Source organism: Terrapene carolina, unplaced genomic scaffold (genome assembly GCF_002925995.2).
Source record: "Terrapene carolina triunguis isolate 2854851 unplaced genomic scaffold, T_m_triunguis-2.0 Scaffold247, whole genome shotgun sequence".
NCBI classification, from domain to species: Eukaryota; Metazoa; Chordata; order Testudines; family Emydidae; genus Terrapene; species Terrapene triunguis.
Genome location: NW_020664598.1, coordinates 16,159,502 through 16,184,792, shown reverse-complemented (window position 1 = coordinate 16,184,792; position 25,291 = coordinate 16,159,502). Strand labels below are relative to the sequence as shown.

The 25,291-nt window shown below is 45.6% G+C and overlaps 1 protein-coding gene across 1 annotated transcript in view; it reads right to left on the bottom strand.

Moving 5' to 3' along the window:
• Positions 1-17,084: 17,084 nt before the first annotated feature.
• The window catches only part of PKP2 (plakophilin 2), a 67,266-nt gene continuing 59,059 nt past the window's right edge, over positions 17,085-25,291 (bottom strand). Inside the window, exons 10-13 of the mRNA XM_026657577.2 lie at positions 24,821-24,974; positions 22,661-22,850; positions 20,812-20,899; positions 17,085-17,379 (exon numbers count right to left, since the gene is read on the bottom strand). Coding sequence (XP_026513362.1) covers positions 17,311-17,379; positions 20,812-20,899; positions 22,661-22,850; positions 24,821-24,974 — 501 coding nt within the window. The 3' untranslated portion in view covers positions 17,085-17,310. The remainder of the gene's footprint in view (positions 17,380-20,811; positions 20,900-22,660; positions 22,851-24,820; positions 24,975-25,291) is intronic.

Sequence of the window (25,291 nt, the reverse complement as noted above, 5' to 3'; positions counted from 1 at the left end):
GAATATGGTATAACTAAGATATACTTTATGCATGATGGGTCTTGTAAGATATCATTGGAAAGGTTATAATTTACTGAATGTGTTTATCCAATTGGCATGCATGTATCATTTTTGTACCTGAATCTTGGCCTAATGACCATGTCTCTGTATTTCAAATGTGCTATGCTGGATGAGGCCAAACAACGTTAGTGGCTTATTGAGGAAATGCACACAAGCACAAGGATTACTCCAGGAACTGTGTGCAATTGAAACCTCTGTGTCTGTGTCTGCAGCGGGGTGTGGCCCTACCTCTGTGTGTGTGCTGCAAGAGGCCGGAGAGCCTAATTCAGCAAAGCAGGGAGAGGGAACCCAGGCTGGTGGAGCAAGAGAGGCTCAGTGAAATCCCAGTAAATCAGGTGGGAACCCAGAAGGGGGGTCCAACCGTCACACTAGCATTTCCTAACTTTTGAATGCTTGAGTTTGCAACCTAAATAACATTCTGTTAGGGTTTTATTTTGTATGTAACGAATGAGGGAGCAGGTGAGAGCTTAGGGCTCTATCTGTCTTAATTCTAACCCTCTCTAATAACTGCCTTCGGATTGCGGGAACTCCCTTGGTAAAGAGTGCCCCTGGGCTAGCATGATGAATGAAGAAAATCTTACAGTCAAATGTGTGGGAGTGCCTAAATATATTTCATATGGCATTGTCTGTCAGAAGGGATAAATCTGAATGCAAAACACAGCAGGTAGTTATTTGACCTTGAGGGTGGAGTATTTTCCAAAAGAAAATACCAGCTATATTTACAAGCAGTCAGAGTGCTCAGATTCTGCAATAATGCCATCTGGTCTTCTGTTGTTCTTTTTAGATATGGGTTTATTATAATAGTTCTGAAAATTAACATGTCAGGAAACATTTTACTTGGAGGGATGTGTTTAGCACCTGTCTCCAGAAGATGAGCTGAAGAACTATATTGTGGTCCTGACCCACTGGCTCTCATGAAAAAAAAATCATGCTGTACTATTTGCAAGGTAATCTCGGAGTGCAGTATAGTGTGTTGCAATCTGGTTCCCCCAACCAACTGCTGCCTCTTTTGAAAAAGTATTCCTTTTAAATCCTGTCATAAATCTTTTGATCTCCTGTGTTTAGGGGTCTTTTCCTGTCCTGGTCGAAACCAGTTTTGTAGGTTGGCTGGAGAAGGAGGCAAAATCTTTAAAGCTAATAATCCTGTCATTGTCACTTAACTGCTCTCAAGTGTTTGCTGAGAGGTGGCTATCTTGAGCTATTCTTGTCCTTCTTAACTATTTTTTGAGACAGTCCCTGTTGTGTTAAGCCAATATCTTCATACAGTGAACGTTCCAGTGATCGGGTCAATATACACTATTCATAAATTATTGCAAAGCAGCTCCATCATGGTCCATTTTCTCTTTTTCTCAGTCTTGTTTCCTTTACGCATTCAGCAGCGGTGAGACATGGATGTATGGTGTAATCACCTGTACCTTATCCCAATTCAAACACTGTTCTTCATAGACTGTTGCTGGACTGCCATATTCCAAAGTGATTTAGCTAATTAAACCCATGTTTTTAACATTTTTAAAAAGGACACTTTTGTAATAACATTTTGTAGCCTTGGGATATAGTCAGACAAAAGCACGCTTTAAAAAATGAATGATATTGTTACCGCCGGCTTCTAACTCAATAGTGACGTGACTATTTCTTGGAGTGGAGGATTTTGACTAGTAACATACTGCTCCGAATGAATTTAGATTTTATGAGTTTGTGTTAAGGAGTCAGCAGGGGTCCAAGGAGCTGCCCTCTCTCTCTGATGGTGGGGGTGACTAGTGGCAAGAGTCCAAGGCTCCACCCTCTCTCCGGGGGCAGTCCCACACAATGGCGGAAGTCCCAATACCGCTGTAACTAGTGGCAGTATTGCCTAATGGCTAGAGTCCCAGTAGGCCACTTTCCCTAGAGGCAGTCGCATACAATGGCTCAAGTCCCAGAAGGCGACTGTAGCCAGTGGCAGTATTGCTCAATGCCTCAAGTCCCAGTAGGCCGCTATAGCTAGCAGCGGTATCGCCCAAGAACTAAAGAGTCTCAGTAGGCTGCTTTCCTAGTGGCAGTCACACACAATGGCTAGAGTCCCAGTAGTCTCTGTGGCCAGCGGTAGTATCGCTCAATGGCTAAAGTCCCAGTAGGCCACTTTCCCTAGTGGCAAGATCACCAAGTGGTGAGTGCGGGGGAGGGCGGAGGGGAAGCCAGGCCCACGCTACTCCACCGGATTTTGACCCACAGCCCTTCAAAACCAGTTACCTTGTTATGGGGCTCAGGTCTCCATATTCCCAAGAGCATTCCCTGGGTCGCTTCCTACCCTTTCCTCCTTACCCCTTACCTCTGGTATCTCCTCTGCTTGTTGTGGCTCATCGTCTCCTTGGGTCCCTACAATCGGCTCGCTGCACTTGGCGCAGCTCAGATACCCGCCTCAGTGGTCTCTCAGCAGGATTCTGCAGCACATGTCCACGCTCCTCCTCAGCCTGCCCGGACTGAGCTCATCCGCTTCCTTTTATATGTTCCCTCCACTGGGGGCATACCCAGCAAGGGTGAGGGGGCATGGCCTCTTGAGCCCAAAGCAGTTTGTTAACCCCAGCACTGCCAGTGCAGGGTTGATACACCCCATCACAGTTTATGGTGTCTGCTAGTGTGCAAAGACCACTGCTTCGCATGCAGATCAATACTGTCTCACTGTTTCCTTGTATTTCCCCTCTGGATGTATCCACTGCTGTCTCTTGTTTTATATTTAGATTGTAAGCCCACTGGGGCAAGGACCATCTTTTTGGTCTGTGTTTGTACAGTGGCTAGCACAACTGGGTCCTGGTCCATGACTGGGGCTCCTCGGTGCTACAGTAGTACAAATAAATAATACTAATACCAGGTAGTTCTCTGTCCCAATGACATCTCTCTCACAAATTGAAGACGCCATCGTTTGGGATAACGGATCCATCATCGTACTAGCTGATGCCAGTGAAAATTGGTTTGTGAGACTGTGCTGGACTTGGAGGGCATCAAGTCAACTATAGATTTTGCTGAAGCAAAGAACCTTTCACAAATTTGACAACAGAGCTTTTGTAAATAGATTAACTATGGGCGTGGGAAGATTAAGTACAACGTGCAAAGACAGGTAAAACCAGTTGGTCTGTGTCTACAGTACATTCTGAACCATATCATTTCTCTGCAGAGTGAGAGATAGGCTCAAGATTCAGTTTATTGCAGCAGCTATTTTTGGTGTGGCTCTGACATTCGGAAGCCTAACATCGGAGTGTAACCCTTGCCCCCAATGGCCCTAGCCTAAATTTTTCAAAATCATAGAATGGTTGAGAAGCCAAGGGGCTTGTCCAAACTTACAGCGCTGCAGCAGCGCAGACAAGCCCCTCACCTCGTAAGTCTCTTATAAATCACCAAGCTACGACTTAGGGGTAACATTTTCTAGTGCGATCTGGAATGAAATCCTTTGAAACTGCTCTGAAGCAACGTAAGATTGCATGGAATCCCATAACACCTCACATTTAGAAGCACAAGGCTAATTATTCTATATATGTCTACGCCATCCATCACCATGGTATCTGGGCACTCAGGATGCAAGGCAACGGTTCACTATTAGACTATTTCTCAGGCGGTATCAACAACTTGGGGACAGACTTTCTAGCACTCCTTCAGAAGCTACTTTCAATAGCAAAGGAACCCATGCGCTATCTTGTGGCCAGTCCACCTTCATCATAGCGAGGGTAGCAGAGTGTTATGGTATTCTGGCCTGGAGGCATAACAAGCGAACTAGTTCTGTGTGAGGTTCTTTCACCTGATGTCCTTAAATATAGTTATTTCATTCCATACCACGGTACTTCTCTCCATTCCTTTTGCTCAGGGCCCAGGATTTACCAAGTGCCAGATGCAACGTCAGCATCACTCATTTATTGTCTGTGGTACCTAGTCACTGTGGTTGCTTCAAGCAAAGCTGGAGGTTGCCTTTAATCCTACAATCAACTCTATTAAGTTTCACAGGGTGGGGTTAACATCTCCCATTTGAAGCTAGGGAAAAAGGAGAGCAATGCCAATCTATCTTTCTGGTTTACAATATACTGTGTATTATCAAGGGAAGGTCTACAATTTCTAAACTGATTGATTTTCATAGTAAAATTTTGGAGAATTAAGGATTATAATGCCTTTCTCTCTAAGCAATATAAACCAGTGGGAGGAGCTGAGGACCAGATCCTCAAAGATATTTAGGCACCTAACTCCTACTGAAATCAATAGGAGTTAGGCATCAAAGATATTTAGATGATCGTGGCCTAAAGCCTTTACTAATCCTGTAAGAATTTACATGACCACTCAGCACAACGGTTTGCATTTGCAGAAAAATAAGCGCGAAAGATGTGGACTCCACTGATTAATTTCCAGATGTTGGGACCTTTAATAGAAATATTAAAGTGGCTTTGGGGTTAGCTCTTGAAAGCAATCTGTTGATTAAAGCAGCCCAAAACGATTGCATAGACATGTTTAGCCTTCATCTTTATCTCAGTTGTCCTTGACATTTGGCTGATGCTGTTCATTCATCAGCTAAACGAGACTCTTAACAAGTTCTTTAAGAGATTTGGATTCTTCTTGAAGTGGGATTTATGTCTGATTCTCTGATTAATGAGATGGTTAAAAGAAGGGCGACAGCTGTCCCAAACCTGCTTCACTGTGGCTATTGGAGCTGTAATATGAGAATTATAATGATGGGGGTGGAGAAGGGAGGAATGAAAGGAAATACAGGCGGGTAATGGTGTTGGAGAAATCAAGAACTTGGCAAAATATAATAACTGAGATATGGCGAGCCTTTTGAAGCTACTAATTTTAAGACTCCCTTGAAGGGACACTGACAAGTTGTTTTAGTCTCAACATTTTCATTCTTTAAAGAAAGGATTTTACAAAGCCTCATAGCAATGGAAATGTTTTTGATTCAGTTAAAACAAAAGTCAGTGGAAACATTCAAAACTGTAAACATTAACCAGTGGTATTGTGAACCCAAACACAGCCGCTTTATTCCAGTGAATGAGAACCAGAAGGAGAAACTGATTGAAATCAAAGTGAAACTGAGCATTCTAGTTTCACTATCCAAGCTGAGTTACTGCTCCAGTTAGCTAGAACAAGTGCTTTTATGGTCTCCCTCATGTCCGTTGGGCCATGATCAACCTGAAACCCCAACCACTGAGCTGGGTTATGTTCAGCTGGAAAATACCCCACTACACCAAGGCCACAATTAACTCCTAGATTTTCTTTTTCTCATCCCCTCACACCTAAAATGGTCCATTACACCCTTTCAGCAACCTGCTTTATGCCAGGGAATTTTTAAAATATTGTAGAAATGATACACAGCTATTTCATCTGGAGTACAATGGGTACCAGTTAAAAATTCAATTCAATGGCAAAAATCTACTTTAATGCAGAGTTAAGGTTGCTTGGTTGTATGTCATCCTTTTGCAGGATGTTGAGTTGGGTGAGAGTGAATGGATTGTAAAAAGAGGTAAAGCACTCGTACATTTCAGCAATTATGAGGAACCAGACTAAAGGTATGTCTGTTGATGGGGGCATACTGAACAGTGCTGAAAGCGGGCAGAGTTAAGGTTGCATGGGCAACCTTAACAGTGCATGTCCTGATTTTCAGAAGTTTGAGTCTTGGTCAACTCAGAATTCTGCAAGGGGACGACATCCCACCAAATAAGCTTAACTCTGCATTAACACTGAATTTCCCGCTTTTTTAACAGAAAAACAGATATTGTTGGTAGGATTTAGTAATCATTCAGGCAGTTGTACATATGTCTTACTATTTGCATACCAAGCTAGTCAGCCTCTCCTCCGATGAGCTGGCTCCACCATCCCTGCTACAGCACATTTCCCTGGCCATACCCCTGACCCATTCACTGCATTCCCCCCGCCTTTTCCCCATTACTGTGCCCTGGCACCACCCCCTACAAGCAGGGAACTCATCTCCCTGAAGTCCTTACTTCCTGGTATATAAATGTATCTATTACCACTTCTTTCTCCCTCCTGTAATTCAACTCACATGCAGTGCCTGGAGCGAAGGACAATTATGTTACAGTTGATTGGTGTTTCAGAATGGTGGGAGGGTGGAGTTTGTGGTAGGGCCAGTGAGAGAAATCACAGATAACGTTTCTGTTCCAAATGACTGACAGTTTTATGTTTGAGAGAAAGATCCTCTAACCCCTGTCCAATGTACCCCATCTACAAGAAACAGGGGATGTCAGAGCTTGTAATGTTTCTATGGCATACGGTACACGTTTTCCAGTCAGCCATGAACCCTCCAATTTCCTGATTAATGTTTTTCCAACACTTATTAATAGCTTTCATACTGTCACTGTAGCAATTAGTCAGCTGCTCAGCCAAATCAGAGAAAACTATTGCAGCTCCGGGACACAAATCTCTGATGCCATCCAAATCTGCTCTCATACACTCCATGAGGTGCACAGCGGGAATAAGGCCCAGATTATTTCTGCCCGTGTGAATCACCACAATGTCCGGTAGATCACAAACTTTTAAATCACCAGTTAGACACTGTAGTGTGGGCAAAATGATGATCCCAACACAGGCCGTCTCTCTTCACCCAAATCAGCCTGTTGTCAGCAATCCCCATGTCATGGTGTACTCCTTGCTCTCCCGCAAACTTCTGCAACTTTGTGATCCAGAAATTGCCCAGAACCGACACACTGGCAGTGCACACATTTCATTTTCCTGAGTGGTCAAGGTACCTGTGCTGTCAGTTCCAACCCTCTGCATTATGTGTCTTTGGAAACATCACATTAATCTGCCCTATCAGGAAGCAGCCACTTGTCCCTTTCTCCCCATCCCCCCAGAGGCTAGTAAAATACAGATTTTTTTCAAACAACCAATCACAGGCTTCTTTACTACCCATCCTCATTTCCCAACCCCCTCTATGGTTGCAACCCCTGTCCCTGTCTTTATCCCCCATCCCCACCTCTCCACACACACACACTCCTGTGTCTCCAGCTCCCCCTCACCCAATAGGACAACAATTTTGGTTAGACTGGCTGCTGACTATTCTGCTGTGATCACAGTAAGCCTCCCTCTAAAATAAAAACATGTTATATTATGACAGAGGCAATGTGTAGAAAGCAGAATGAGTTAGCAAATCTTTATTGCACAATGTACAAAGGTTCTGAATAGAGACATCAGCGGCAACAGCGTCGGCACATTCCCTGCTGGTACTACCCACTCCTCTCACTCATCCTCATTTATCCCCCTCCCCATAACCCCCCTCTCCTTGCTGCAGTCCCCGACCCATTTCTCCGCCACCTAATATCCCTCCCCTCCCAGGAAGCAGTCAGATGTCTGATTTGTTTTCCCCAAAGACGGGGATTACATTCCCCTAAAATAAAATGACCACCCATGACTCACAAATTGTAGCAACCTCCAGACACACACTCCCGAATTCCTTTTATTTTAAGTAGGAGCTTCTGATTAATTTATCCTTCGTTATGTTAATTGAAGGGAGAATTCAGAGCCAGTGAACTCACAGAGGTCTGTGATTCACTCAGTCATTATTTAGTACCTCTCAGTTTAATAGAACAAGGCAGCAGAAGGAAGCTGTTTTTTGGGGGGACCTGTAACTCGGGAACCCCTTGGTCAAATGACCCCAAATTTAGATCACTAATGGTGCTCCATGCCCCCCGCCAATGACACACACCACATTTCCTAGCAATCCGAGGAACTGTATAGATTTTAGAGCATTTACAAGAGTCGAGTTTTACAGCATAGCAAATAGTGGGAATGGAAACCTACTGACTGTTTTTCTGTATTGATGCATGTACACTGTAAAAAATGTACATTTTCTTAAACACTACTCTCAGTTTGGGTTCTTCAAAGATTTAGTGGGTGCCATGCATTACCTTGAGTAAAATGTGACATATTGAGACCAACTACCTGAGGAGGGGTTCCAAAGAGGATGGAGCCAGGCTGTTCTCAGTGGTGGCAGATGACAGAACAAGGAGTAATGTTCTCAAGTTGCAGTGGGGGAGGTTTAGGTTGGATATTAGGAAACACTATTTCACTAGGAGGGTGGTGAAGCACTGGAATGGGTTACCTAGGGAGGTGGTGGAATCTCCATCCTTAGAGGTTTTTAAGGCCTGGGTTGACAAAGCCCTGGTTGGGATGATTTAGTTGGTGTTGGTCCTGCTTTGAGCAGGGGATTGGACAAGATGACCTCCTGAGGTCTCTTCCAACCCTAATCTTCTATGATTCTAGGATTCATTTTGACCCACATCACATGAATAGTTTGCTCTCTAGCTCTGTGCAAAAAAACAATCCCCACTGCCCCCAAACCCACCTAAAAACTTTCTGAAAAATGGCTATTTTTTCCAGGGCTTATATCTCTGGAACCCCTGCCTCAGAGGATCCGAAATTTAATTAATTAACCCTATCCTTCACCCACCTGGGGCACACCAAATTTTAAAGGAAGCATGTCAATTTTAGATGACTTAGAAAGATTAATTTTTAAACAGAAGTTGTGATGCAGCCTGAACAACAGTGGTGCTACTGCTCACTGTAATGGTGTCAAGAGCTGCCATACAATGATATCTGAGATAGTACAATTTCCACCTTACATTCAGAACAGGAAACAGCGGAGTATGATTTATATTACAATAGAGGCCAGAGGCTCCAACAGAGATTCAATCCTATTGTGCTGGGCATTATTTTTCCAACCTGGTTTGGTCATCCCTGACGTGTTGCTTTATTAGTGTGCTTACATTCAGCAAAATAATGTACAATTTTGCTTTCTGAATTTTGCTCACTCTAACAAAAGCTTTGGTGTGGAGGTCAGTTAAGTTACCGACTTTTTCCCCCACTTCCATTTCTGGCCCTGAAGAAAGCAGAAGTGCTAGTAATATGACAAGAAAATCTGTTTTCATGAGATTTCCAGCTCATTCATTTCAGAATTAGAGACTTAATTTTCTTATCCAAACCTGAACTCCTATTTTTGGTTTCTCAACTGTAATAGAGATAGTTGCTTTTTGTATTACATAGTACCTGCATCCATCCACTAGTTTTCCCACTAAAGATCACAGACTCCATAGTGTCAGAAGCATGCTGAGATTCCCATTTATGGGGCTGAACAAGATTTCCAAGTAGAATCACACCACCATGTTACATTTTATAACATCTTGCATTAGGGGACCTCAAAGCATTTTATAAGCATTAATTCATAAATCCTCACAAAAGCCCAGCAAGGCAGGTAAGTATTATCCCTGTTTTACAGACTGGAACACCAAGGCACAGCTAAGTTGACTCACTCAAGTTCACAGACAGTCCATAGCAGAGGCAGAACAGAACCTGATTATTAGTCCTGTGCTTTAACCATGAGATCCCAGTTCCTCTTTACTGCCCCCCCCCCCAGGATCCTACCCCCTACCTGTACCCTGACTGCCCAAAACCTTATCCACACCCCCAGAAAGCCCCCCCCCGAACGCCTGACCCCCCCCGTCTCTTGACTGCCCCCTCCAGAACCTCCCTGCCCCTTCTCCGACCCCCTGACCCCCTTACTCTGCCGCTCAGACCAGCGTGCCGGGGAGGAGGAGCAGGGGGAGGAGTTCCAGACTGCCGGTTCTGCGAATGCAGGGAGGGAGGGAGTGCTCTCAGCTGCAGGGGAGAGGAGGGGGAAGCAGAGGAGGGGCTCTCTCTGGCTGTTGGAGCCCCATGTAAGTGGCACCATCTGTCCGGCTACCCTGTCAGCAGTGCGTGCTCTGCGGGGGGGGGGAGAGTCCGGACATTTACAAATTCCCCCCGGACGCTATTTTTAACTCTAAAAGCCGGACATATCCGGGGGAATCCGGACGAATGGTAACCCTATTCTTGGGTCTGACCTCGGAGCATTCAGCATCCCCTTCCACACCATGCGCTTCCCGCAGTGAGTCCATCTTGGTGGGGCTCCTGGGGAAGCCAGAAGGCCCTGCACCCCAACTCCGCAATCAGATGTGACTCTCAGCCAGCCAATAAAACAGAAGATTTATTAGTCGACAGGAACACAGCGTAGGACAGAACTTGTTAGCACAAAAATCAGTGACTTTCAGCCAAGTCCATATTGGGGAGTCCTGGGTCAGAAGCCCTGGACTCCCCCTCTTCCATTTCCCCCAAGCAGACTGCCAGCTTCCAGCGACCTGACCTCAGACACCCCCGTTGCTCCTCCTCCTTGTCTTTGTCTTACTTACAGGGCAAAGAGTCACCTGGTCATCACCTGGTTGCATCCCCCTCCTGGGTCTCAGGTTACGAAGGCCACTGGTCATAGCATATGTGCAGGCAGCTGGAGCAGCCTCACCTGCCCTAGAGGTCTCAGCCAATGTCACACACCCCTATTCCCACCACCGAGGCATTGGTGCAGCACACAGGGAAACTGAGGCACACACAGTATTCATGCAAAACAGTAAAACTCACATAGGCTCAACAGTAAGACTCACATACAACATAACAAGGGAAAATCCCCACTCCGTCACAGCCAGCAATTGCCTTTGAATTCTCTCATTATTGATACCACAAACCAATCTGTCCCGCAGCATTTCCTCTAGGACGTTTCCAAAGGAGCAATATTCAGTTCATCTTTTTAGCTCTGTCACATACCCAGCTAGTTTCACCCTGCCTCCTCATTCTACTATGGAACTGGAAACATTCTACAATGATGCTTGGCTTTGATGGGTAATGCTCTGTTAGGATCATCTGCAGACCTTCCAAATTTTTATCCCCTGGTTTCTGAGTTTGTAAGAAACGCTGTAAGAGGGAGTAGGTTTTACTGCCATGGGCACTGAGGAAAATAGCTTTCTGGCTGTCCTTATCTAGAATCTCATTTGCAAGAAAACAGTGGCCTGATTTTTCAGTTTATTGCTGCCAATCCTCATTTTCTGTACTTATCTCCTCAATTTTCCCATTATACTCTGAGTAACCCAGTTAGCTCCTTGATGAGCACTTTACTACACCTGGCATGAGCTGCCATGACCTGTCCCCACTTGCAGCACAGCAGTCGCAGTTTCACTGTGTTTAGGAGGCAGAATGTGTCTCAATCTGGGCAATGAGAGGTGTGTGAATTCAGGCTGTTGGTCTCTGTCCTACAACCCAAGGGACAGGGAAATCTGAGTTCTTTGGGCAAGCTGAGATAACCCCTGAGACACACTGACATCCAGACTAAGGGTGATTGAAGAAACAGAAGAAGCAATCCCTCAGCTTTCATAAGTTGCTTTCTAGGACACACTACCAGGCTAAACACTTCTAAATGTTGCAAGGGCTGGAGATCTTGTAGTCTCAGGGCTCATTATGGTTCTAACTCTTCTCCCCCGCTAAGCTTTGCAGTGGTTGGGTTTAACTTAATATATACCTTATCATTTCTACCCCAAATTGGAAAAAAATTCATATACACATAGTCTAATTAAGCTATTTTGGCTACGATACATAATTGTGGATGGCTGCAACTGAACTCTGATTGGCAAGGGAGAGAGCGAGAGCCCTGCCACTTACTTACCAGCCATGACAGCAGAGAGAGGAAGTTAGATGGGTGGAACAAGGAAAAGAATGAACCACTCTCTGGCAGTGAATCCATCTCAATATCCCATGGTCCTAGCACAGCACTATTAACTACTAATTATTTCTGCTAAAGGAGAATGGAGGTTCTTCTGGTTAATGCTCCAGCCCAAGATTTAGGAGATCTGGATTCAATTCCCAGCTCTGCCACAGACTCCCTGGATGACTTTGGGTAAATCACTTAATCTCTCTGTGACTCAGTTACCCCTCTGTAAAATGTGGGGTAATGTTTCCCAGCTTCATAGGAACACAGTGAGGATAATTTTATTAATGTTTATGAGATGTTCAGATACTACCGGTGTGATCAGCCCAATAGAAAACACATCTGCAAGGCTAGTGAGAACCTCAGGAATGCCAAGTGTTTGGGCAGATCATTACTGCATCTGCAAGGAATGCGTAACAGGCATTCTATTGTAAACAGATTAATACAGGAGTTCTTTGGTATAACCAGAAACAGCTAAACTGCATCACTACATGATCCTTTTACAGCAATTCTGTTTCTCCATACCACGATCTAATAACAAAAATGGACTTGCCCTCTTTAAGGTAGATAAGGCTTGAAAGCAGGATGTTTTCACTCAGAACCAATATTTCTATTAAAAGCAATACAATCCAAAGGAAAATTTTCCATTTGAGCAAGTGCTTTATTATTTCTCCAGTTAACAGTTTTTCCCCCTTGGAGTCCAGTTGAAATGTTTTTGATTTCATATAAACAAAGAAGCTCAGCTGTAATACAAAGGCTTGGCAGAATTTGATTTTTATCAATTAAAATGTTCTGTTGCACAAAATTATGGGTTTTAAGCATTTTTTCTCAGTTGCTGGACATTTGGGTGGGTCAGACAGCACTTACTTAATGACAGTAGATACTGAGATTCAAAAAGTTACAGCTACCTAAATGGAGCCCCAGCCCCAGCTCTGCTAATGCCGGCATTACAACACATTTTGCACACATTAAGATGGGGCTCTAGTAAATTCTCAAGCAGCATTTTTCTCACTTTGCCTCTCTGTACATTTTGATTATTATCAATGGAAATATTTTTTCATTGTTTTGTACGTGTGTGGCGGGGTAGCTACCCCGCTCCTACCCTGAGGGGTTTAAAGCAGCCCTGCAGAGGGCTGCAGCTCTAAAAGCTGGGCTGATAGGGGAAGTAGCTGCAGCTGGGCCACACCCCAGTCAGGCCTCAGCTGGCCCTATACGAGGCTGGGAGCCAGGTACCCACAGATAGTCTCTTGCTGTACTCAGAGAGAGATGGGCCTGGCTGCATGAGCTAGACACAGGGTACCTGAGTGGAGCGGGGCTGGGGACAGGCTGAGGAGCTCCAGCCTGGATAGCCCCAGGCTGCAGCCTAACAGAAGGCCAAGGGGTACTGGGGGTTGCAGAAGGCAGACCAGGGGTAGGCTAAGGCAGCAGGTCCAAACCCACCCTTGCCTGTGATGAGTGGCCTATGCTGCACTCTGCCCCAGGGAGCGGGGGCTAGTTAGTGAATGGCAGTGGCCTTACACTGAGGTGGGGTTAGTGGGTGGGGGTGCCCCTGGGAGGGGAGACCCAGAGCCTGTGTAGGTACTGCCAGGGGACAGCACCCAGAGCAAGGGGCACTGGGGTCCTGGGAGGGACACGGGGGCCAGAAGTAGAGAGGACAGGCGGATCACTGGCCTGCAGAGAGCGCTCCAAGGCTGAAATGAGCTGATTCCCCAGATGACCAACAGGAGGCGCTGCAGGGGTGAGTCCGCTCCCCTACGACGTGTATGTTAGTAAATGTCGATTTCACCATTTACCCATTAAAAATCAAATCCTCCCAAGCCTAATAATAAGGTGTGTCTAGATTCCACCCCCCCCCCCCCAAACATCCCCATTTATCACTGTCAAATGCTGGCAGATCTGACTTTTCCTGCTTACAATGGCAAAATACATTTTGAACACTCATGATTTAAAGGGACACAGTCAACAAAAAAAACAACAACATTCTGTACCTGCTATAACTAGCACCATAACTAATTAAATCAGACTTCAAGAGGAGCAGAGTTAGGCCAATCTTGAGCGCTTTTGAAAGTCTCCCTCTCAATTCTTAGATCTTCTTCTCTGTTTCTGTGGTACTTGTGTTGGTTTTCATTCTTCACTTTCACCCTTTATGCTCTTTGTACACTTTTTTGCATTTCACTCATTTCAGGGCAGTGCAACACTGTTCAGTGCCACTTCCCGGTGTTCATGCATTAGTACAATGCAGCAGGGTTTGGTTTCACAACACCAGAGAGAAATATTCAGATTTTAAATACCTGTTTTCAATCGCATTTAAAAAATGAAAACATTTTTACATACATGAGAGGTTGTATTCTTGTCTTCCCCTTGTAGTGTTTTTTTTTTTTAGCAATATCTATATTTGGGTATAGAACTTGTTGCAAATGTCCCTTGAGAATCAAACTATTTTAAGAACCTCCCACTTGATGCATTTGATGTTAGTTATTCAAAGCAAAGAAAAAGCCTCAACTAATATATGAAAATAATCTAGGGTAGGAAAATGGTTGTTAAACTTCCTGGGACACATTCTGCATTGGATGCACATATGTGGCTCCCACAGAAGTCAACGACAGCTATGTACATCTGAGAGCAGAATTTAGCTCCCTAGTATCCAGAGATACATTTGCATATGCTGCTGTGCTGTGGTTCGTTTGGTTATAGCTTTAGGTAAGGTAAGATCTGAAACTTTGGTAAGGACTGTTAAAATGAATGGGTACAATTCTTGGCCCATTAAGTCTTTGCTCCCAGACCCCTGGCATAAAGCAGACTCTGCTGAGGATTTCCAGAATATGGAGGAATCCTTTGGTGGATCAGGGCTACGATAATAGCTCCTGTGCCAGAGGCTGGTAGTGAAGGTGCTGAGAGGGTGATGGCCGGGCAAAAGAGGGTTATAAATAGGTAGGGCCAGATTCTCAGCTAGCATAAAATTAGCATAGCTCCAATGCCTTCAATGGAGTGCCATCGATTTATGCTAGTTGATAATCTGGCCTATAGAGTTTTATACATTAAAGATCAGCTGCTGGCTCAAAGAAAGCCATGAAAAATTTATTAAGAGACAGTTCTTTTTTACTGAGGGGCACTGCATGTTTTCTGTATTTTAGCCTACTTCCCCTCTTCCAGGTACAGGATCATGTCATAAACCCCAAGTCTTGTATTATTTAGAATTTTATCTCCTGCTGTTACCTATTCCCACAGCTGAAGTCACACTCCTCTGATTGTCGTATTGCAATTAACTGCTGTGGAAAGACTGATTTTGCCGATGGATAATTTATGTCTGCAAGTGAAACCATATAAAGCAGGATCAGATGAACTCCTAACCAACAATGTCCCTAATCTCTCACTTATATCCTCAGTAATAAAGATAAGGGACCAATCTCCACTCTCATTACCATTTATAGCAGAGGGGGGCAAACTATGGCCTGCGGGCCACATCCAGCCCGCAGGACCCTCCTCTCTGGCCCCCGAGCTCCTGCCAGGGAGTGGGATCAGGACAGGCTTGTGGAGGAGCCAGCCCAACTCCCTAGCAGTGCAATGAGCGGGTTGGAGGCTAGCCCCTCGCCCCTCCCCTTCTGCTCCCCTCCCTCCCTGCCTCCCTCTCAGTCACAGTTCCCCCAGTTCCTGGGCAGTGTGGCTGCAGCTCTGGCCAGCCGGGCGGCACAGCTATAGCACCGCCAGACCTGGTGCTCCAGGGTGGCACGGGCAGGGGGAGTGAAGAGCAGGGGGGCAGTCAAGGGGCCTGGGCCCTGCTGCCGGGGACAGGGGCAGAGCAAGCCAGGGCCCCCCTCCAACCCCAGCATGCTCGGCCCCTGTCCCCAGCAGCCAAGCCCAGACAGGGAGCGAGACCTGCCTGACTGCCAGGGAGAGCAGCCAAACGAGCAGGGGAAATGCACAGGGAAAGGACTGAGCCCCCCTTTCCCCCCCACCCCACAGGTAACATGGGGCGGGGAGAGCAGGGAGGGTTGGATAGGGGGCGGGGGGGCTCCAGGGGGTGGTTAAGGGGCAGAGAGCAGGGGTGTTTGGATAGGATGCGGGAGTCCTGGGGGGCAGTCAGGGGTGGGGAGTGGGGGAGGGGGGGTTGGTTGGGGTTCTGGGGGGCTGGATAGGGGGCAGGGGCCAGGCAATGACTCGCTGTTTGGGGAGGCATAGCCTCCCCCAGCCTTCCCTACCCGGCCCTCCATACAATTTCTGTACCCGATGTGGCCTTAGGGCCAAAAAGTTTGCCCACCCCTGATTTATAGCTATCAACAGAATTGTTTTTAAATTTAATGTTTCTCAAACTTGTCCATGAATCAACATCAGTTCTCTAACCCAATTAGCAATGAATGACACATTCTAGTTTAGCCCAAGGTACCTGACGCTGATTACACCTGGGGGAATTCTGCACCAAAAAATTAAAAATTTGGCGCAAAATATTTTAAAATTCAGCAAATTTTATTTCTCAAAATAACTCTATATAATCATGCCAGTTTCAATTATTTTTGGTAATTTATTTCAAAATATCTGTCAGCAAGTATGTCTGTAACAATACCCACACAAAATTCCCCCAAGAGTAGAGAAACCCCCATGACAACCCAGTTCCTGTTTCTCCCCTCCCAAAGCCCAGTTAGGGGGCCAGACATTCATGCCCCCTTCCCCCCAGAGACCAGCCATGGGGCCCTCCAAGGCCCAGACACTCACCCCCCTACCCTCCTAGAGCCCAGGGATCCAGAGGGAGAAACAGCCTGATGCTCGGTCCCGGGCTTGCACGGACTTTCGTGCACCCTGCCACCTCCTTCCTTCAGGGCATGCTGGGAACTGCAGCTGCCGGGAAACCTCCAGTTCCTTCCCCCTCCCCCGCCTCATTTTCTATTTGCGAGCTGGGTTCTGACTGGTCCAGGGGCCCCTAGTGGCAGCCAACATCTTTGCAGCCCTTTTTTGTGGGGAAAAAAGGAAATTCTGCGCACACAACATTAATTTCTGCAAAACTCTGCATTGTGCAGTGGCACAGAATTCCCCCAAGAGTAACTTGACGGCACTTTTAAAAACTCCTGAGACATAGCCAAATATCCTGGCAGCAATGAAAGGGAGGTGGGGAGGAAAGTGGGCCGAAGCTGCATTACTGCTTGTCCATTTTGCTGTTGCTGCTGAGATCTCAAAGCAAAAGAGACTGGCGAGCCATTGAGCACATGAATACAAGTAATAGAAAAAACAAAAACAAAAACTAAAATAAAACAAAGACAAACACCCCCTTCTATTAAAAAAAAAAAAAAAAAAAAAAAAAACCCTCCTAACTTTCTGGGTGCTTTTAAAAATACACATGATAAAACAACTTTTTGTATATTCTGTTCCATTTCACACAGTGTGGAGATAAATTCCATGTTTAAAAAGTAGCCTATAAAGAATGTGTTGCAGGTCAGAGTTTCAAACCTCTCTGTATAAACACCTATTGTTTGAAACACTGACTAGTATAGCAAGCTTAAAAAAACTGGCACAGGAATCCTTAACAATACCATCTTTGGCGACTGATATTTTGAAGTACATTGAGAACAGTGTGATATAGGGTAAAGGCAGAAGACAGCATCAGCTATCATACAAAATCAGTCTCTGTTTTTTCAGATACTTGACAGTTCATGGTGGCCAGGCTGATATTGAGGAGATAATTACAATATACAAATCCACACACAGTCTCTATATATTTGTAGCCTGCCTTAGTCTTTGAGTGAGTTGTATGCTCTCGTTGTCCAGGTATTGACGAAAGCTGTCTTCTTAAATTGAGCCTTTGGAATGAAACAAAAAGATCTAATTATAGTTAATGACAGTTCTGAAAACAAAGGGAATGCATAGGACGAAAGCCAACTGCCAGCCAGAGACAAAGTATATGAAATGTTACTGTAAAAGGATGATCTAAGATTTTATTTGATCTTATTTGTTCAAGTAATTCCTCGTGCTGCTTTGTCAGCCTAATTTTTCAAAAGCGAGCAGTGATTTTGGGTGCCTTAATTTTTCATTGCCCAATCTAAGACACCTTAAAACGGTTTGATTTTCAAAAGGACAGTGCTCAGCAGCTGCTGAAAACCAGGCCCCTTTAAAGGATCTCAATTTGGGCACAAAAAAGTGCCCCTCGTGACTTTTGAAAATTCAGGCCATCAGCTTTTATCTTAACTCTATGACACTAATGAATTTGTGGTTGTACACAATGGAGACTAATGCTAAAGGTGATTCAGTTACAGCATCTTACTTTACAACCTAGATTTCTGGTTTGCGTATATATAGCTGTGTATGCAGTACTGGTGAAAGAACATTCTGTATGCTGTGGTGTAATGCTATTTTTTTATTATGAAAACTTGAGCTCCAATTTTGCATTTGGTCTACTTTAGCTTTGCTTTTTGCTACTGTGATGGGAGGCACAATGTGCAGTAGACAGATGAGATGCCATTACTTTTAAGTCTGCCTGGAGAGCTATGACAAATTAAACCAACTTATTATATCTACGGTTGACCGATGCTCTAATTTCAGACAGGAAACAACATGCAGCGCCAACTCAAAGATCTGCTCGCATCGGTGGAGGACAAACTCCTGTGGACTGCGTTGTGACATCACAGCTGATCTTTCAGCACCACTTTGCTATAGTAACTTATGCACTTATGAATGTACTGGTCCTTTATACAAATGGATGATCAGCATTTCCAGGGAGCTGAAAGTTACAGTCTTATAGATTTTGGAAGCATCAGTGGGAAAGAAAGTCTAATATTCTAAGTATATTCAGGAGTCCTTTGCTGCATCTGCCTCCTTGTCCACTTGATCATAGACCCTGGACCAAGCTCAACAGACTATTCTCTAGCTCATCCAGAGTTTCCACAAGTACGCATTGGCTTGACCTGGTTTCCTCTCCGCTCTGTGATTGTGGGGCAGCATTGCAGACAATAACTCATGTGGTGGAGGAGTGCCCAACTGAGCATCTGGAGGGTGGTTTACAATGCTTAGCCCTCCTTGATACAGAGGCTTTCCTTTGGTTACAGAACCTGGACATTGAACTCTGTATGCATACAAGAGAAGAAGGCTATTTTTGACCAGATTACTTGGACCGACTCCAGTGAACTACACTGTACTTCTGACTAATTCATAAACCTATTTTATGAGTGATCTTACACAAGATCTCTCTTTTCTCAAGAATGGAACTAGATAATAAAAAGACAATAAAGCTTGGAAAGCTGGGCTCTTTTAATTTACCAAGAATTTTAGAAGGTGAAAGTTCTAAACAGCAGGAAAAAAAGAATGAGGAAAGTTTTAAGAAATTCAGGGAAGAGGCACCTAACTCATCAACCAGATTTAAGTGATCCCCCTTGTGGGCTGAAAAAAGCAACTGCGTAGGCTCCAAGTGGAAAGACGAGAGCTGGTTTGCTGGCCAATTCTGTTTTGACCATTTTCTGTTTGTTTAATTTGGCCAACACTCCTTCCCCTGCCATTCCCTTGTTTGAATAGGAGTAAGGCTGTCTACACCAGCACTTCTGTCGGTAAAACTTATGTCACTTAGGGGCATGAAAAAACCACACCCCTGACTGACATGAGTTACACCGACGGAAGCTTAATTCCGGGTGGTTTAATTATGCTGACGGGAAATCTTCCTTCAACACAGAGCGGCTATGTGGGTGACCTTAGAGCGTCGCAGCTGCAGCGGTACAGCTGTGCTTCTGTAAGCTCTCTAGGCCTTGTCTACACTACATAGTTTTGTTGGCAAAAGGCAGCTTTTGGCGACAAAACAGTGGAGGTGTACACACTACAATGCTATATTTGTCGGCAAAACTCTCCTGTTTTGCCGACAAAATAAAACCACCTCAACGAGAGGCATAGAGTTTTTTGCGGCAAAGTTAAAGCGACAACGCATCACTGTAGATGCTGCCATTTATTATATCAACATAATTGGCCTCCCCCAGTATCCCACAATTCCCACCGTGACCGCTCTTGCTCATTGTTTTGAACTCAGCTGCCCTGCATTCCAGCTACACAGGCATACACCCCTCCCCTTTCAAAGCTCCGGGAAGTTCTGACAACTGAGCATGCCGCTCCGCTCCAGCAGCAACCAGAAAATAATTAACGTGGAATCCTGCTCTCTCCTGCACCAGGAACACAGCGGCAAGCAGGCTGCTGCTGCAGCGGGGGCTGATGTGTGTGTGGGTGAAGCGGCTGGTAATCTAGTAGAATGCCCATGGAAGGATAGGCTTGAGAAACCTGCATCATATGATGCTGTACCTGCCCTTTGAGACATTGCAAACCCTTCCCAAAGCACCCTGCGGCCAGCTGCATAGTGGGATAGCTACCCACAGTGCACTACTCTCTGTGTCGATGTAAGAGCTGCTAGTGTGGATGCGCTCTGCTGACACAAGGAGCATAGTGTGGACATGCAACAGTGGTTTAATTCAAGTGGTGGTTGTATGTCGGTGTAACTTTTGTTGACAAAACTCTTTGGTGTAGACAAGGCCCTAGCATAGACATAGCCTAAGACCTGGGCTTTAAATAAACTAACAAAAAAGCCCAGAACAAAACTGCCTTGATGGCGGTGCCCTGCCCTGCCTTTGTTTTTGTTGATGGCTTATTCCCTCCCTATCAAATTAGTTCAGCAGGTGCTGCATTCACACCTGCTGATATATAGCCCACCATCAGTACTACTGCAACAACAAGCAACAGCATCTACATCAACTCTAGCAGCACATAGGAAGCCCAAAACAGAGACTATTTGAGTACCCAAGCGGGGGGTTGAGGCACTCGTTACTTAGCTGGATCCAGCATACAGACACCAAATTAAGAATACAATTCTCCCCAGTGTGATCCACAGCATGGATTTGTTACCACCAATGCAGAACTACCAGATGTTCTACACGTGTTCTGTACAGGGCCGGCTCCAGCTTTTTTGCCGCCCCAAGCGGCGAAGGGCGGGGGGGGCGGGAAGCCGCTTCATTCTTCGGCGGCAATTCAGCGGCCAGTCCTTCCCTCCGAGAGGGACTGGGGGACCCGCCACTGAATTGCCACCGAAGGCCCGGACGTGCCGCCCCCTTCCATGGGCTGCCCCAAGCACTAGCTTGCTCTGCTGGTGCCTGGAGCCGGCCCTGGTTCTGTATACAGGACATTGCATTCCATGAATTGCACAAAGAACCCCCCAAAGCAGTTTAATCTGAAGGCAGATTCAATGTCTGCACTAACCCAGATCTTACCTTTTTGTAGGCACTGTGGAGATCAGTATGTGACCACAAGGAGTACAGGAGGATTGAGGCAGCTTTGCTAGCTTTGCTGAGCATATTACTGCAATTTGTAAAAAGAAATATAAAACATTTAAAATACCAATTTGTGAACACAATGTGTGTTCAGACTTAAAAACGTGATCAGTTCCTCCTTCCTTTCCCTGACAAGAGTTGAGTTCATTCTCTCAGGTCCCCCAACACAGCTCATGACATCTCTACCACCTACAGTAGTGTAGGGAACACACTTCCATGCTTTAGTTATTAGTGATGATATTCCCAGCAGAATAGTCTGAACTCTCCACCTCTAAGGGCTATTCATTAAGGGTGAAAGACACTGCAGCACAGTGGGCCCATTGAAGGCCCTCTGTCCTAGTTAAACCCAATATTGAGGGTTAAAGTGGGGCTTTAGTTTATGGACGGTCCGATTTAGGCCCCCTGCACTGAGGTGAATTTCACCTTATGAGAGAAGGGCTGGCACAAAGAGAATTATTTATATAAAAGACCTAATACTCCAACAGATGAATTTCCTATAATATAGGGTATGTCTACACAGCTCGCTCCTTACAGTGGCTGATAGAGAACATACGTTGCACGCCCCCCTAGTACAGGTATAAAAAGCAGTGTAGATAGTGAGACACTGCTTAGGCAAGTAGAGTAAAGATATGCCTGAACCCTGTGGGTATGTACCTTACTTACATAGCTCTCTATATGCTCTAGCAGTGCCTCCCCTGGCTACGCTACTATTTTTACCAGCATAGTGTCCCACTGCCTCCCTGCTGCCAGAGCCTTTCCCCACTGCGTTTCCCCTGCCAGAGCCTTTCACTGCCATGTACACACTGCACATGTACACACTGCAGGTGGACACAGCCTGCTTTTCACTGCTGTGTGTATCTACACATGCCCTACATGACGCCACCAGTGGTGTGCAGTGTAGACATAGCCATAGCATATTACTAAGGCTATGATTTAGTCAAGAGTAATTTCAGTAAAAGTCATGGACGGGTAATAAACAAAAAGCCATGGCCCTTGACCTGTCCATGACTTGTATTATAAATACCCATGACTAAACCTTTGGTGCTCTAGGGGGCTCCAGGGTGCTGCAGGTGCTCGGAGGAGGGGGGGCGCTCCAGTGGACACTGCTGCTGTTCTGGTATACCACCGCGGTTGCTGGGGGGGTTGGCCCGGGGCCCTGTCACTGCCAGCGGGACAGCCTGGGACCCCGCAGCTGCTGCTGGGTGTGTGTGTGTGTGTGGGGGGGGTCCGAGGCTCTGCTGTTGCTTCCTGGGGGGAGGGTGTGGCCCAGGGCCTCACCACTGCTGCTCTGGAATGGGGGTGGAGGGGCGGCCTGGGGCACAACAGCTGCTGCTGGTGGTGGGGTGGCCTGAGGCACCAATGCAGGTCCCGGACCATTGCTCCCGGGACCAGTTGCCTGGTGCAGCCGGAGCAGCGGCTGGTGTGGCTGGCCCCAGGGCCGCCTGAGCTGCAGCTGTTGTGGCTGGCCCCGGGGCCGCCTCAGCTGCTCAGGCAGCCCTGGGGTCAGCCCCACTGGCCGCTGCAGAAGTCACGGAGGTCCCAGAAAGTCACGGAATCCATGACTTCTGTGACCTCCGTGAAAGACTCGCAGCCTTACCTATCACTTTTCGAGGAGCCATTTAAAAAGACAGGATAGAGCAGTTATTAAAAAGGGCTTCATTGTTTTACCCAATGTGTTTGATTTGAATCACACTACAATTATTATTTAGGCTGTCTATTCCTTTAAGTTATATTCTTTCCAATGGATGCTGCTGCTCTTTTATCTTGGGGGAACTTTAAAATGGCTTACTTGTCACTCCTGCTGATGTCCATTATCTTTGGCAGGCCACCTGTGTTTAGGAGAAGCCGGGCATTCTGGGAGCTGTTCTGGGTCAAGTTGTACAAGGTGTAGCAGATAGAAGCTGTGGTCTCGTTGGTAACCTCTGACCCTTGGACAGAGTCAGGAAGTAGGGAGACCAAATCTGATAAGACGTTTCTGGCTAGAGGTTGAAAGGGAAACAAAGAATTCAATTACAAATGTACCCTATAGTCTGCTTTGTATATACAACACACTAATACCAGGTTTACTCCACCCATGTTACTGGGTGTCTGCTAACAGGTGGGCTGTCCCTTCATAAGAAAGTTCATGACTGTATTTTATAGCCAATTGTGGGTATAATGATGTCTAGCTATAAATATTGTTAGGCTGATATTTCCTCCCTACAGTATATTTTGCAGCCCCCCCAGTCTGAGGCAGATTAACATATATTATATTTTACTCCAACCCATCCAAGCTGGGGACACTTCACGAACTTTCAATTAATTCATGTACCTGTTATAAAATATTTTTGCACTAACTGTGCAAGGTGTGATGAATATAGCATAAATATTAGCGTAGGAATTCTGAACTGTGAGGTATATACATTAGGGGCCTGATCACAGGAGCTACTGAGCTTTCTGAACTCCAGTTCAAGGCCCTGATTTAAGAAAGAATTTAAGATTGTGCATAAACCAATCCTCATTCAGGAAAGCACCTACGCATGGGCTGAACATTAAATGTGCTTAAAGTTACGCATGTGCTTAAGAACCCTTTCAGAAAAATGATGCTTGAGACCAAATCAGTGAGAGTTCTGGATACTCAGCACTTCTCAAGAGATGCACAGAAATATGCAGCATGAATCCCTACAACAAAATACTGCAGTTATTGGGTTAAATGCTGCACTGGGCTGCACTGGTAAAGTGGGTAAGGAGCCTCCTGTGTTCGTGTTTCTAATCATGTTTATGATGGTAGTGCCTCAGTTATTCTCAGTGACTGAGAATGGGGCCCCACTGTGCTAGGCACTGAGCAAACACAGAGTAGTAGATGGTCCCTGCCTGAAAAGCTTCCGATCTAAGGCTTGGTCCACACTGGGGCGGGGGATCAATCTAGGAAACACAACTTCAGCTATGAGAATAGCATAGCTGAAGTCGACGTTTCCTAGATCGAATTAAGTTTACTTACTGCGGGTCCACGCAGCGCAGGCAAGCTCCCCCGTCGATAGCGCTTCCTCCTCTCGGCGAGCAGGAGTTCCGCAGTCGACGGGGGAGCGCTTCTGGGATTGATTTATCGTGTCCAGATGAGACGCGATAAATCGATCCCAGAAGATCGATCTCTACCCACTGAATCAGGCGGGTAGTGTGGACCTAGCCTAAATAGACAAGAGACACAGGATGGGGGGGGAAGGGGTAGAACACACAAGTAGCGTGAACAACGGCCTGATTCTACACACACTTGCATAGATTTTACACAGTGTAATTCTACGGTGTTGCTCGTATAACCGCGTTATGAGAGCTCTCCCATCGACATAATAAAACCAGCTCAACGAGCGGCAGTAGCTATGTCTCCCGCCGACATAGCGCTGTGCACACTACCACTTTTGCCGGCAAACGTACGTCACTCAGGGGTGTGTTTTTTCACACTCCTGAGCGACAAAAGTGTTGCCAACGAAAGTGCTAGTGTAGACATGGCCTTACACTAGTGCCAGAGGGAAGAGGCCGCAATGAGAAGATCTGCCAGCATACAGTCACCTTGACAGCTAGTGGCTACAGTTAAAGGGCCAAATATAGGGATTAATTACGTCATGATAAACTTGTGAGAGTGTGAATTACTTTAAACGCAAAACTATCTTCCCTCTCCAAAATTGGACTGATTTAAGTTCTTTCATTTAATCTTTTCTGAAAAGATATGATGAGAAATACATAATACTGTTACACAGAGAGAATCTAAGCCTATGGTCCTCACTTGGGCAAAACCTATATTTTAGTCAATGGGACCTTTACCTGAAAAAAGACTGCAAGCATTTGGCCCTAAATCTGTTAAATCCACTAATCCAATCTTTTCTTTTTTTTTTTAATTTTAAAAAGAAGGAAAACTGAAAATAGAGAAGAGACAGAGATAAAATCTGAAAGAAAACATTAGTCCTTTGCTCACCTATTTCATTCTGCAGAGAGGCATTACGAGATAAGTTCCTCACCAATGAGACGGCTGTCCTCCTTATACTTGGATCGCTTACATGCAGCATGAATCGAATACTCTGAAGGCCATTTGCCTTCTGGACAACAGTATGAGCTGCTGAAAATGGCATCTGTCATAAGGCACACAGCTTTAATGAGCAATTGTTATGACTCTACTGCTGTATAAACAACCATCACATTAAGTTATCTCATTTTTTGAAAAGCGCAGGCAATGCAGTTACGAGGTTCCCTATAGATCATTTTCAGGAACGTTTGAGATATTAGCCCAGATTCTGAACTATGTGGAAGCTTGGACAGAAGAGATGGGTGATGCAATAGCAGCTTTAAATCCCTTTTGTACCACCTGATCCTGGGATTGTTTGGCCAAAATACCTTGGCTGTGGGTGTGCCAGAGGGAGTTCTCTGCTCTTTGAGGAAATTCATAGAG